Raw genomic sequence first — 15,497 nt, 5'->3', positions numbered from 1 at the left:
GCAGGCTCTACTGGGTACAGTGGCCACAGGACCATCCTTCCACTTTGGGAAAATAATGACTATCTAAGGAAGGGTATATCCCAGAGTAAGCACTTTACAATTTCCCACTTGCTTTTCCACTATTCATCCGTGAGACCCCTGGCAAGTGTTTCCACTTAGAGACGCCCTGAGGGGCAAACAGAGCTGGAGTCCATGCTGAAGTCAGGCCTTCCTGCCCCCGCTCCACACCGTAACTCAGCACCTCAGCTCTGGACCACACGCTTTCCATCAACGGGCCCCACAGCCACAGGCTGGGCAGGGGCAAAGCAAAGCAGAGCACACTGGATGTATCCTCTCCCCTACAGTTTAGCCAGAAAGGAAAGTTGAGCAACGAGGAGAAACTGCTGGACTGCTGTTAAGCAGCCCTTTCAATCCATAACCAGGAAAATAAACATAAGGACATAAGCAAAATAGAGCAGCTGTGGATTTCTTCTGAGGTCTGCTCATCTTGTTTTCAGGACCTGGCATTCCCACTGCCTTTACCTCCACCTAGCACCATCTTTAGGTACTTGGGAGGGTGCGTGCTAGTTCTGAGGCGACCTAAATGGTCAAAAACAGTCATTTAAATAAGTTAGGGTCTTTGGGTGGCCTCCCCAAGCCTTCCTGTCCCTTTGCCCCATCCTGGTCCTTTCTGCCCTCAGACAGTTTAATGTAGACTAAGTCTGAAAACATCAAGCTGGCCCTGGATATAGAAGGTACTTGTTGTTTACACAGTAAAATGACAAGAATGAAAGAAAAATGAAGTCATCCTCTGTGGAATAGCACTACACAAGAACCGAGGTGAAATAAAATTCCTCCTACAGTAAAGTTTTCGTAGAGGTTACCAAAGGGTGGGGAAACGAGAGTCTGGAAGCCTATTTAACATTGTATGAGTTAGTCTCTAGATTAGGAAGTGAAGAACATGTAGAAATTCTTAAGTTAGGAAGTTTAGATGCACTTATTGGATCATGTGAAACATGCATTATGTTCTGGAGTCTTACAAATGAGCTCCACCCGTATGCAAAGGACTAAAAACAGCCTTCAACAATAACGAAGACTGAAGTTGCATTAGTTGGAGATGAATGAGCCGTGGGACCAGTAACTGGACTTCCTGTTACTCAGACAGGAATCAGACAATCCTACCTGTGACTCTTGCAGCAACTGTCCCAAACAAGGCAAGTTAAGAGTTAAAATTCTAGGTTCAGAGAAAGGACTAAAGTAACTTAGAGTGCCACTCCTGCCATATGCAAATTATTCTAATTTTCCAAGATCTTGGTTATTTGCTAGCTGTTGAGCCTTTCTGTTTTGTCTTCAACTTTTCTTTGATTACCAAAGTCATATATGCTTATTCTAAAAAACTAAGAAGATTAGAAAAGTATGAAGCAGAGAAAAAAATCTCATAATTGGCCCTCCAGACACAACCTTTGTAGATGTTGCTATTATTTTCTATAGTTTTTGTTTATATGAATGTGAACATCCTGCACGCTACCCTGACGTTTTCCCCAAAGTGATGTTATATTTATAATAAGCAGGGCCTCTTGTCAATAAGCCCTCTTAAATGTATTTCTTAAAACTTCAATGACCTGTATTATTCATTATTGAGTTTGGGTACTGCTCTCAAGGTCTGAATTATTAAGGCTTTTTATTTCAAGTTTCATATACTCTTGCATTCTTCTTCCCAAATTCCATGCAGGATGCAGAACAGAAGCATGCAGGATGCTCTTCCACTTGGCCCACTTGTCTAGACAGGTCGTTCTTTTTTTTTTGGTTGCATTGGGTCTTCGTTGCTGCACGCAGGCTTTCTCTAGTTGCGGCGAGCGGGGGCTACTCTTCGTTGCGGTGCGTGGGCTTCTCATTGCGGTGGCTTCTCTTGTTGCGAAGCACGGGCTCTAGGCCCGTGGGCTCACTAGTTGTGGCTCCCGGTCTCTAGAGCGCAGGCTCAGTAGTTGTGGTGTGTGGGCTTAGTTGCTCCGCGGCCTGTGGGATCTTCCCGGACCAGGGATCGAACCCATGTCCCCTGCATTGGCAGGCAGATTCTTATCCACTGCGTCACCAGGGAAGCGCCAGACAGGTCTTAATACAAGGAATGGCATCTGTATTCAGGGTATAATGAAAAGTTTATCCTTTACAAGCAAAGCACATGAGGGATTTTGGTTGTAGGGTACTACTTGTTCTGTCTTCTGGGGGACATCTCTAGACCCACCGCACACAGCACACCTGAGCATGTCCTCCACCCCACATCCTCGTGTTTCCATGGCTGCTTCTGCACTCCCCAGTCCTCAGGTCCCATCCTGCCGCTATGGGGGCAACCAAGCCACTACAGAGAGGAAAAGACCCCAAAATGGATTAGGGGGAATGACGCCTTACGTCTGTATCAAGTAGTCATCACAACTCTGTCTACTTGGTAAGTTAAATGTTATTCCTATCCAGGAGAAAAATGGCACCAAGAAGTTAAGATGGAATTTTAGAATGGGAAGGGACTTCAGAGATCAGCTAACCCAGTTGTGTCCAAACTGCTTAGTGGGTTCGTGGAGGTTCTGGTTCTTTAGGGCCTTAGGTGGGAGAAGCAGACCAACCTGCCAACACTCAATGTGGTGAATTTACCAAAACTGATTACTTTCTAAAGCATTTTCAGAAATGTTTTAATAGCATTAGTAAGACTGTTTGTTTTTTGCTATTGATGAAATATTTCAAAATAAATCTATAGCTTAAATTCAAAGGCATCATAAGAAACCAACATGAGCTAAAACAATCCTATCACACTGAAATACTGAGTTTTGTTTCTAATCAGTAACAACTGGGAGCTCAATACCTAGAGCAGTGCTCAGCACATAGTAGGGCCAAATAGATATTTGTTGGATCAACTTTTATGAATGAATGGGATCCATCAACTCTGTAGAAAAACCAAACACGTAAGAGTAAAATCATTCAAGGCAGTTAGTAGGAAGGAAGTCTGGAAGGCATTCATGAGCTGTACGATTAATAACTAATTTCATATCTACTAATTGTACGTATGAAATTGTGAAGGATCAAAAAACTCAAATTGATTAAATATCTTAAACAGGCTACACAGTGGATGCTAAGAAGTTCACACAGCTGAAAATGATAGAAAAAAATTAAACATCAGGATAAATGGAACTACATCTGCATGAAATTCTGTCATTTTTTGTTACTGATGAAGCATATCTTTGTGAATTTATTTAATATGTGCTGAAGGTTCATAAAAGTACAGTGTGTTGCTGTTAAAGCACTTGGTGATCTGACATAAGAGGCCTACATGGGGAAGCACATGGCCAACCTGGGGGGCAAGGGGTATCTCCATTTCAGCTCAGCCTATATGTATTGCTGCCCAAATTACGGCACCTGAAAAATTCTGCCAAAGATGACCATAATGTCTACTGTGGTGCAGCTAAGCTTTTCAGCCGTTGTGCACATGCTTTCAAACCCTCAACCTCTTCTATTAACACACAACCTCACCTCTACCTTCCTCCTCCAATGAAAGCAATCTGCTTGCTTCCTTCCACAAATCTCTCCAGGAGCACTGCCTCGCCTCCCCCTCACACTCATCCTTCCTTCAAATTCCAGCTCCGAGCTCACCGCCTGCAGCAAGGCTGGCTCCACCCCATTCAGATCACTGCTGTGGGCCTGCAGGACAGATACTCCATGTTTAAAAGTACAACTATCTTATACTCAGTGCTTTGCAGTTTTGAACTATGGTTTTCTGTTGGCTGCTGCCTCTTCGAGTAGCTTGGAAACTCCGAGAGCCAAGAAGTGAGTTTTCTACTCTTCTTGTACCTCAGAGTGACTGACAATGGTTTGATGAATGCAGTGTGGTGTTCGAGCAATATTTAGAAAGGAAACAAACAGTAAAATTCTGTGCTATAGGACAGAGACCACAATGTATTGATGATCCAAGTTTTGTCCTCTTAAAATTCATTGTACTTTTTGGGGAGAGTTAGTCCATACTTAATTTATTCAAATTAAATTGTTTGAAACGGTGCCTAGGTAATTGCAGAGGATGGATTTTTGGGGGGATGGGATAGGGATAGGAGGGAGTGTTAATTAACCTGGGAGCAAACCCAAACCTGCGTGAAACAGGGTCCAGGTTCACTTGCTCCTTTCTGAAGTGCCCCTGTCATTGCTGTCACCGGGGGTCGCTGCACCCACGCTTAAGCAGGGTTTTCTGTCCCAGGGAATGCTTTCTGAGCACAGTACAGTAAGAAACAAGGCAGCCTCATCTGGCTTTCTCACATTTCAGTCCAATGCACTTCTGACCAACAAGCTGAACTTTAGATTTTATTTACAACACCATATACTTTACGTACATGGAGATGAAAGCTTTCCCAAAAGTCAAAAAGCTAATGCATAAGTAGCGTAGCCACCAATGGAGTTCCTTCTTCCTTCCCCAGAGGGCTCCTGGTGAAGAGATTATGCTTTGCCTGCGAAAGGAAGCAGGGTCTGGGCCTCATCTGAGGTGGCTGTGAGAGGTGGTCTGAAGGAGAACGCCCTATCTTCAGGTCAGAGGAGCAAACTGGTGCCAGGGCTCCAGGCCTCTCCAGCAAGAAAGGACAGATCCTGAGGTGACCTTTCCTCTTGGTCCATTAATGTGAAAGGTCTCCTGTCACAGCCCACATGTCAGAGGGAGTGTAGCTTCCTCACACCCATCTGAGACCATCTAGATAGTATGGACACAGCAGCAGGAAGGAATTCTGAAAATGAACACCCCAGACCAGTCAGCCAGGACAAGGTACATGTTTCTGGCCTTTTTCCTACTGTCAATTTGGAATAACTTTAAGCTGAGGGTAATCACCATCCACTTTCTCTAAAGAGCCCAGACCTCTAATCTAAAAACAGCAACACACATCACTGTGCTGGCTCCTCTTGTCCCTCGTCTTAGCCACACACTCCTATTAGAAAACAAATCACAAGCTAAAACCCAAACTCCCAAACGTGGGGCTTGCTAAAGGGGTCTCTGGTCCTCCAGGTGTGGGCAGCAGAAGGACGCTGGGAATCACGGCTCTCTTTCCCTTTTCCTTTTTTTTTTTTGCGATACGCGGGCCTCTCACTGCTGTGGCCTCTCCCATTGCGGAGCACAGGCTCCGGATGCGCAGGCTCAGCGGCCATGGCTCACGGGCCCAGCCGCTCCGCGGCATGTGGGATCTTCCCGGACCGGGGCACGAACCCGTGTCCCCTGCATCGGCAGGCAGACTCTCAACCACTGCGCCACCAGGTCCCTTTTCCTTTTTTACATCACCTGCGTGGAATGTCCCGAGGTGCCAGAGCCGTAAGGGACTTCCAGACACCACCTCACCCTAACGCCTCAACTCAGAGATGGGAACACCAGAGTGAAGAGAACTGAAGGGACACACAAGGCCACCCGCTGCTGGTTAGAGCTGGCCAGGGCCCACACCCAGGGTTCCTGGCTCCGATGCCAGGGTTTGCTCTTCTCTCTACAGCAGTGGTTTTCAAACCTTATGCTCAGCAGTAGAATCCTTTCCCCAAATGAAACCTTAGGCAAACCTTGATTCACAGAGCAAATCGAAGTGGCAACCCTCTGGATAAAGTGGGGCTAGAAGACCCAGAGGCCCTACCCACAACCCCAACCTTCTCTCCGGGCCTGCAGCCCCTCTGAGGAGCCCTGGGGTCTCCTGGGACTGCATTTGAAAAAGACTGCTCTTACACTCCACTGTCCCACACACGAGAAAATGCCAGATGGACTGGTGGCAAATATAAGCACACAAATAACGAGACTCCTGAACATGCAGAAAACAGGGGAAGTAGGTTACTCATAGTCCAACCACGCTAACTGCTGACAGTTCGACATATTTTATTTTCATTGTTTTCTTCTACGTATATTTGCTTTACAAATTTGAAAACATAATTTTCTGTCCTGTTTTACTGACTTGGCATTGGACATATATTTGCTTAACAAATTAAATTTTTATGAACACACGAGAATTTCAGAATGTTTTTGATAAGTGCCTACCTTTAGAAATATGTCAGAAAACTTGGACATTATAATCATTCAACTGAAGTGAGGAAAAAATATTTTTTAACAGAGATAATATTAGCTAAGGAGCGGATGACCAAAAAGTTACTGAAGAGGACGCGGAAAAGACGAGGACTAGAGGACAGGACACACTGCCGACTTTCACAGAAAAACTCAGCAGGAAAGAAAGAGCGGCACTAGGAAAGTCTTGGGGGAAAGGCAGCCTTAGAGAACCGCACCTCCAGGAAAATGAACTATTTCCAACTTTATTGAGAGTCTGATATGTATAGTAAACCCATACAGGCTTAACTCATCTAATACCACTTTTATACATCCCTGAAAACACTCAGAGGTGAATTACACCATTCTGTTATGGCCCCCACTATTCTGGAAGAGAACCAACAGCTGGATTTAGACACTTTAAAATCCATAACAAGGTACAAGAGGAGCAGGACTCTAAGACAAAGCCCTCTGCCTCGTTCTAGGCGGCTTCTGGCTTTCTAACTGTGTTCTAGATGTTGCCACTGGACCCAGCAGCACCTCAAGAAGCTACTGATTCGCATGCTCACATGGACTCATCAAACTTAAATATATTTTTTTCCCAAGTGGTGCTCAACTACTGGCCAAACAGTTACAGAACACAAAAATAGGTAATACAAAATAACCTCTCAATTATATGTATGTTCTTTTAATACTGCAATTTATTTTATTTTATTTTTTGCCAGCTTTGAGGAAAACTTTATTAAAGGACAACAAAGTTGGAAACTAAAATAAAGGACAAAGGCAGTGTGGCAGAGCCCTGCCCAGCACTAAGGAAGCCCCTCACTCTGCAGAAGTCTACACCTCTCCCCCATCCATTCCTGCTCATCAGATCTTCAGATCCATCCACAGGGCTGTTCGTTTGGAACAGCTGGGACTTAAACAGAGGCAGGTCGATGGGTCTGACTGGGAGCAAGTTGCAGAGCTGCCCATGTCACCTGGGTCTCATAACCTCTCAAATTCTTCCAGGGAATGCAAATAAGCCTGCATGGGTATAGCACGTAAAGTGAGTCCTCTCTGGGAACACAGATCTCATCGGTGGCTGCTAGTCCGGTGGTCTGTGCTTCCTGTGCTTTCTCACCAGGAATACACCAAAGGGAGGTCCCTTCACATCTATGTTCATCCTCATAAACTTCCAGAACACACACTAGAGACCTCCATCTCTATTTAGAGGAGGCTATTCCCCGAGACGTGTGGTGAAGGGCTGCTCTGGTCTTCTCGTCACCTTCTTCCTCAGACTCCAGGATACCAGCCCACAGGGCTCAAAGCAGGGTCTCTGAGATGCTTGGTCCCCTGACTACACACCCCTTCCCCACCTCCATGCAGGCTCAAAACAGCATTTGCTCTATTAGCAGAAAGTTTAACCTGTACGGCATGTTGGGTTTATCCTTTCCTCTCTTTTGAGCATAGGAAACAAGTGATCTCCTATTCATAGGTTTAGTGAACAAAAATACCACAGCAATTAACATCTTACATCTATATTCCCCTCGAGACCAAGTTAACATTTTACGTGTGTACACTGCACACTCACTACCCCCAACATCTACAAATATATTAAGTCACACACAGAATGAGACCTGGGCACAGAGATCGCTCCCATCTCCGAGCCTTCCTTCCCAGAAGCAGGTGGGGAGGCATGGAGGTGCGGGTCACGTTTTGGAAGTAGGCCATGAACCCAGGCCTCAGAACAGTCTATCTTCTCACTCTCCAAACGGAGGGCTTGCCTGCCAGGCCAAGGGTGTGACACAGCTTAATCCTGCCTTGTGTGGAAAGGCTGACAAGATTACCACTCAGACAACCAACCAATCAGTAGTAGAACCAGCTTTCTTTTTTACTGAGAAGTCTTATCAAGGGAACCAGTTATTAAATTATACACAAAAGATATGCTTTTTTAAAAAATCTCCCTTTTCTTTGTTGCTTCTAAACACTCAAGTCATTGTAACTCACTCATCCCCCATGACTTGGCCCAAACTTTCTGATGAAGGCAACAAGTCAGCATGTTCCAGAAAACAGTGCCATAGCTAACCGCCTTTCACTCTGATCCCCTACCTCCGTCTCTCCTGACTCATGAGGGCTTCTGCCCTGTGCAGCCATATGAGGGGCCATGTACGCCACAACGTGAAGTGCTGTGTCGGGCCGTGTGTCTCTAATAGAAAGGATAGCGCCGCTCAGCCCTGTTGAAGCTTGGTTCCTGACATGTCTAAGAACACTTCTTGATATAGAATCATAGCATTATTATTCTTTTTATTGTGATATATTTTCAAAAGGAAAAAAAAGCTACATAGACTATAACAAACACCCATGTACCCACTCCTCAACTTTAACAAATCTTAATATTTTGCCATACTTGCTTCAAATAACTTTTTTTAAAAAATAAATAAAACATTACAGATACAGGTGAAACACCATGTATCCCCTGCTCATTTCACTTCTCTTCCACCTTCCTTGGAGCTAACCACTATCCTAAAGTTAGTATTTACTATTTTTTATAAAAGTTTAAATTTTTACTATATAAGTATATATGTATAAATATTACATAATATTCTTTGCATATTTTAAAACTTCATATAAATGGTATCTCACTGTCTGTATTGTTATGCAACTTGCATTTTTTGCTCAATTTTTTAAAAAACTCTTATGGAAAGTTTCAAACATATGCAAAAGTAGAAAGAATGTTATGATAAACCCCTACCTACTCATCATTCAGCCTCATGAGCAATCTTATTATACTATATATATATATTATATCTATCCCCTACCCACTCAATCCCCCTTCTGCCACCCCCAATTACTCTGAAACAAATCCCATACATGCAAAACTTTTAACGGTCTAGTTTCCATTGGAGCTGGCTTTTGTTCCAAAGAGAAGCCAAAGCAGAAGGGGAAAAAAATCCAAATACACAACCTGGTTTCAACCACTCTAGGAATTATAGTCAACCCTCCCTACCTGTGCATTCTGCATCTACAGATTCAACTAACCTTGGATCAAAAATATTTGGAGTAAAAAATTCCAGAAAGTTCCAAAAAGCAAAACTTGTATTTGCTGCACACCAGCATCTATTTATACAAGGTTTACATTGTATTTACAACTATTTATATAGCATTTACATGGTATTAGGTATTATAAGTAATCTAGAGATGATTTAAAGTTTACAGGAGGATGTGCCACAGTTATATGCAAATAGCACGCCATTTTATATGAGGAACTTGAGCATCCACAGATTTTGGGAACTGTGGATTTTGGAATCTGCGGGGGTCCTGGAACCTATCCCCCATGGATTCCGAGGGACAACTGTATAGCTTAAATCATTAGCAAATGCATCTGACAGGGCAAGAAAGAATGCCCAGCAGTCAAAGCATAAGCTTCTCCCTTCCCATTGGCTGTGAGGTTGGGAGGAGGTCACCCCTGAACCTTTCCAGTGCTACTGCCTTCAACCCCAGCTCAGTCTTATCTCTGAATACTTGAACTGCTCAAGGTAGTATCCTCTTGTCACCTAGAGAGAAACCCCATCCTCACCCTCCTTCTCATGCTCAATGTCTGAACTGCATCTCTAAATAAATTTACATACACATGTAACAATAGCTGTTAGCGTTTACCAAGTGCTTTCTTTGTGCCAGGCATTTTTTTCATGCCTGAGGTTGCACTAAACCCATTTTACAGATGAGAAAACTGTGAGCAGAGGAGTTAAATAATCTCCCCATGGCCAAATAGCTAACAAGTGGAGCCATGTATTGAACCGAGGCGGACTGGCTCCAGGGCCCATGTAACAACCCCCATGGCCTCCTTAGCAGAAGGACCAGTTCCCAGTGCAGTATAAAGAAGTCACATGCTTGAACATTTGGAGGCAATCAAAACTCCACTAGCAAGTATGTGATAAAAACTGGAGTAACTGAGCCAGACTGAAGGCCATCTGTGGACTTCTCAGCTCCACGACACTCAACTTTTTCTTTTAAGAGGTTGCAATCAAATTGACTTCTGTGAAAGAAAACTAAAAAACAGTACATAGGTAGACAAAAGCCATTCATGAGGCCAGCTTCCCCCTTCAACTTTACCCTCAACAGCCACTTATAACAGGGAACTGAAAAAAGAGTAGATCATGCTCTTAATGCCTGAGAACACGTGACCTTCTTCATCTTGAGAATGGGGCATCGCCATATCAAAGAGCTCACTGTATTGCAGGCAGAAAAGGGGGCAGAATTATAATGATCTAAGTGCTTGACCTTCATGCAGTAAATGCATCAAGCTTGGTCCCTAACAATTTTTGGTCATTCATAACAGAAATTGGTTTGTAAGGGAGAAATGCCATTCTTCTTTTAAGAACAAAATCCAGAATTTCACTCAGCAGCTTTTTAGGAACATAAAATTTGTTACAATATTGCTTCTGCTTTTATATATATATATATATATGTATATGTATATATATATATATAATGCTGCATTGTTTATAAACATACAATCTTTTTAAAAAAATCAGTTAGCAGATAAGATAAATCCTTCTATTTGCCAATGCAAAACACACACACACACACACACACACACACAAACACACTCTCACTCCTCCCTATCCACCCCCTAGTGTCCAAGCCAAAGTCCCTTATCCAAAATGGACTAGGATTTTTCACTGTGGTCATATTGTTTACTTGAAATTTCTAAACAAGAGTAAACACTACTGTCCCAATGTCTCATTTTATTTATTCAATGAACATTTATTGACCGCTATGTTAAATGCTGAAATACAGCAGTGAACAAGATACTCCTTGAGAGCTTTTAATTTGAACATATAGAGAAATTTGCTCTTTTGCTTATGTTCTTGACTTACGAAGCCTCAGTTGAGAGGACATCTTCCAGTTGAAATATTACTTTCTCATGGGAAAGAAAAATTTACAAGAGGTGGGGATTGGGTAGAGACAGGTAAAAAGATCATAATATGGTAACAGATACTTTTTCATAGGGTTTAAAAGAACAGTTCTATAAAGGCCACATAAACAGTTTCAAAGCTCTAGCTTCATTCTTGTTTTTTTTTTTTTTCTGATGTGGACCATTTTTTAAAGTCTTTATTGGATTTGTTACAACATTGCTTCTGTCTTATGTTTTGGTTTTTTGGCCACAAGGCATATGGGACAGCTCCCTGACCAGGGATCAAACCCGCACCCCTTGCATTGGAAGGTTTTTTTGGCCATGAGGCATATGGGACAGCTCCCCGACCAGGGATCAAACCCGCACCCCCTGCATTGGAAGGTTAAGTCTCAACCACTGGACCGCCAGGGAAGTCCCCTCCAGCTTCATTCTTGATAAAGTGTAAGCCTCTCCATAATATCCCTCCAAAAAAAGGGAAAGAAGGAAAAGAAATACGAGGGTGTTCACTAGAAAGTTGGAAGTTTTTTACTCTGTACTGCTTCTGTGCTCTGAATTTACATGGGTCGGGCAGGACGAGGTGGAGAAACAGAGGCAGTTGACACCGGTGGATCTCCAGTTCAAACATGGCACCACGGGCTTCCCTGGTGGCGCAGTGGTTGAGAGTACACCTGCCGATGCAGGGGACACGGGTTCGTACCCCGGTCCAGGAGGATCCCACATGCCACGGAGCGGCTGGGCCCGTGAGCCATGGCCGCTGAGCCTGCGCGTCCGGAGCCTGTGCTCCGCAACGGGAGAGGCCACAACAGTGAGAGGCCCGCGTACCGCAAAAAAAAAAAAAAAAAAAATGGCACCAGCTTTCTCTTTTACTGTGAACTTCACTTGCCTTTTGTGTGTCTCACTGACCAGATACGCAAAGCTATAGGGATGCCTGTCCCAGATGCACTAAAAGGCAGCTACTGCAAAGTTACAGTACCTTGAATAATGCAATACACAGTGGGTTAGGGAGAGATAAAAGTTACTTCAGAAAGACTTACAGGGAATAAAACTAGCAGTAGAAAAGAGCGTAGGTGCTATTGTATGGGAGAAAGTATTACGTTTCTGTATTAACTGTTTCAGAGTGCTAAAATTTCAAAGGCTTCTAAGGCTTCTCTTGATACAAGGTTTCACCGTCTAACTCTTGACTTCCTGGTCCCTGGCTACACTTTACTTATCCTGTGTCATGCTGCTGGTCAGGGTCTGCTCCCAAAAAAAAATGTGAGGCATCTCTGCAGTCCCCAGAGTGCCTAGTACTGTGTCTAAACCAAACTCAGGGCTCACTAATAAAAATTTATCTTTAATTAAATTAAGGAGGCTTTCCCTGGTGTGAAGCAACATGAAGGACACAGCACTACTAAGAAGGTTGAACCTGAATCCAGCCTCTAGAGCAAGAGCTAATTTCCAATTTCAGGAAGTTCAGGCGATAGAGGAACAAGATAATGACACCACAAGAAAACTGATATATCCAAAATGTGGGACACTGTGCAGGACAACTGACCCAGTTTCTGCAACAAGTCAACGGCCTGAAAAAAGAAAGGGGGCGGGGAGGTGGAGGCTGTCTTGATTATGAGACATAACATCCAAATGCCATGTACGGACCTTGTTTGAATTCTGAGTCTAACAAAATAACTGTAAAAAAAAAAAAAAAGAAAGAAAGAAAAAGAAAGGAAAAAAACCCCCAAAAACGTTTTTTTAACACACACAAAATTTTTTTTTATAAACTGGGCATTTGATGATACCAAATAATACAATAAATATAACTGTGATAATGGCACTGTGGCTATGTAAGAATGCCTGTGTGTTTCCAAGAGGCACCCTGAAGTATGTAGATGTGAAACAACTGGCCTAGGAGCTGCTTTAAAATTCTCAAGAAAGGAAAAAAGAAAAAGGGTAGATTAAGCAAATGAGGCAAAATCTTGATAACTGTTGAATATATATTCCATATTTTTTAACATGTTTGAACTTTTTCATGATTTTTTAAACTAAGGAGGCTCAAAAGCAGTAAGTTAAAATTTTATGCCTAAATGAAGCAAATATTTCCAAACCTCTCTGACCTCATCTTCATGCCTATCAGTGAAGTAGCTTAAACTGGCATACTGTTCATAGATCCTCACCCCTAAGTGTTCATAGATCCTCACCCCTAAGACTTCAGGGAAGGAGAAAGTGGGAGTACAGGTATGTGAAAGTCAGCTAGGCTAGATGTTTGCAGAAGAGAGGTGGAAATGACCACATGTGTAAGTCAGGTCCCTAAAAAGAGAAATACCCCATTTATCTGGAGACAGCCTAACAAGTAAAACCGATAGTTTCCATTCTTACTGGTCTGCATCATCACTCAGAATTTACAGACTCACCAACATATCCCCAGGTGCTCAGCAGACAACACACCCAAAGGAATGTGAGTCAATATAGCTACAGTCCAAATTACCTCCGTCTTCTGTCCTCTCAAGACCAGAAGACTTAGAAAATACTGATGTCCATGATGATAAACTAAGTTCCACAGATTTAGTTTAAGAAAGCTGTACAATTTAATATATTTTAGAAAGACTATGAAAATGTATAAAATAAATGGGCTTAGGCACTTATACATACTTTTAAAACACATACACACATACAAAAACCTCTATCCAATGAAAAGCAATAAAAGATACTAAAGCTCATGATTATTTTATGCATTCGAATCAACTAATTAACAAATGCAGTCTTTTTGTAATGCCTCCCTGAGAAGGAATATGAGGAATAGTTCCTTGATAGTAACAGGTGAGAAAGAAGGAAGAATAGCAGAGTTTGAGAAAGTCTAATAAAGCTTTTTCTTCTTTTTAAAGTGAAACAAGTCAGCAAGAGTTAGAGAGAAAAGTGGCAAGACCTATGTACAAATTGATCTAACTTAGGAGGTGGAAATGTAGAGCTAGCTGACCCAACAAGATAGGCCTGAGTCACAAGATCACAAGAAAATTAACATAAAAGGATAGGCAGAGCTGCCTTCTACTGTTTCCTCCCCACTCCAAAGCGCAGTGCAGGTGATACCATCAGACACAAAGGCCCCACCACTTCCTAGTTCAACCAGGTTCTGAATGTCACCCTGCCCCCCCCCCCAAATGTTCAAATTCTCTTGAAACTCTCACAGCCACAAAGGCATCCCTCAGGCTCCATCTCCCTCAAATCTAACGCATTCTCCTCCTCCCCGCCCCCGCCCCGCATTTATCTACCTCTACCCCTTTCGTCTCAACCTCATCTCTGGCCATCCTCTCGGGGTTGTTCAGTATTGCCTATTTTCACCATTTTGCCCTCTTTCTCCCTTTCCCTTCCAACCTGCTCTCCTCTCCTCCCCTCTTCTCTGTCCCCTCCTCTTCATACCTTTCTCATGCTTTGTGTTACATCGGTTCCTACTCCTGTTTCCCACTTGAACTTTCTGTCCCTACCACTTCCCCCTCTTCTCCATTCTATACCTAGAAGCCAGTTCTGAAGCCACTTGTCATCTGACTAAACCAGAGGAAACAATCTTCTCCTAGAAAGGGCCAACATGAGGTTTAAACCAATATAATATTTAAAAATTGGTCACGTTAAAGATTGTGTTAGGGGCTTCCCTGGTGGCGCAGTGGTTGAGAACCTGCCTGCTAATGCAGGGGACACGGGTTCGAGCCCTGGTCTGGGAGGATCCCACATGCCGCGGAGCAGCTGGGCCCGTGAGCCACAACTACTGAGCCTGCGCGTCTGGAGCCTGTGCTCCGCAACGAGAGAGGCTGCGATAGTGAGAGGCCCGCGCACCACGATGAAGAGTGGCCCCTGCTTGCCACAACTAGAGAAAGCCCTCGCACAGAAACAAAGACCCAACGCAGCAAAAATAAAAATAAATAAATTAATAAACTCCTACCCCCAACATCTTTACAAAAAAAGATTGTTTTAAACATCTTCAAGGATGACCTGGATGTAGTAAGAAGGCCCCCAAAGCTTCAGATTGGCTTTTCCAATTTTAGGGCCCGAAGTGCAGAATTTATATAACCAGGCAAATGTACCCAAATTAATCTCCTGGTCTGCATTTCTAACCCATTTATCACGGGTTCACCATCAAGGCCACAGGGATTTATAGATGAAAAGATCTCTCTTCACTGGTTTATTATCTATTGATAAATTCCGTTCAAAGGTGCTTAAAGACAAGTGCTACTTTATTCATAAGGAAGCCTGAGAAAAGCACAAAAAGAGCAGTTACCTTACTTACTTAACATCTGCTAGAAAAAAAAATAGGTGTTATTTAAGATCATAGATAATACCGCTGAAAGAGAGGTTTTACTATGAAGCAAATATTCTACCTCCTCCTAATCCCTTCTGAAAAGACAGAATATTTGCTTATGACATTATCATCCTTTGACTTCGCGATGCCATCAAAGTACAATACGCTGGTAAGGCGGTAAAAGGAGACAAATAAACAAAAAACCTCCCTGTAAACTGATACCGCAAACCTCTACCTATGGGCAGTCCTCCCCTGCAAGCCCCCCACCCCGTCACCACTTTACCACATGACTCCACTGTGTCTCAGATCTGAAGACACCACAGTAAGAT

General features: G+C 43.2%; 1 protein-coding gene across 5 annotated transcripts in view; it reads right to left on the bottom strand.

The window, feature by feature from the left end:
• Nucleotides 1-15,497, bottom strand: part of FOXO3 (forkhead box O3) — a gene marked incomplete at both ends in the record, with an annotated part of 113,271 nt that overhangs the window by 35,705 nt on the left and 62,069 nt on the right. Inside the window, one exon of one of the 5 annotated variants that reach the window (XM_079716692.1) lies at nucleotides 4,104-4,157. The exons of the other annotated variants lie outside the window; for them this stretch is intronic. Coding sequence (XP_079572818.1) covers nucleotides 4,104-4,157 — 54 coding nt within the window. Of the gene's footprint in view, nucleotides 1-4,103; nucleotides 4,158-15,497 lie in introns of those variants that run through there. 5 annotated transcript variants of the gene reach the window in all.

This window comes from Hyperoodon ampullatus, assembly GCF_949752795.1.
Source record: "Hyperoodon ampullatus genome assembly, chromosome: 12".
Classification (NCBI taxonomy): domain Eukaryota; kingdom Metazoa; phylum Chordata; class Mammalia; order Artiodactyla; family Ziphiidae; genus Hyperoodon; species Hyperoodon ampullatus.
The sequence above is the reverse complement of the archived record's forward strand: the minus strand, read 5'-3'. Positions and strand labels throughout refer to the sequence as shown.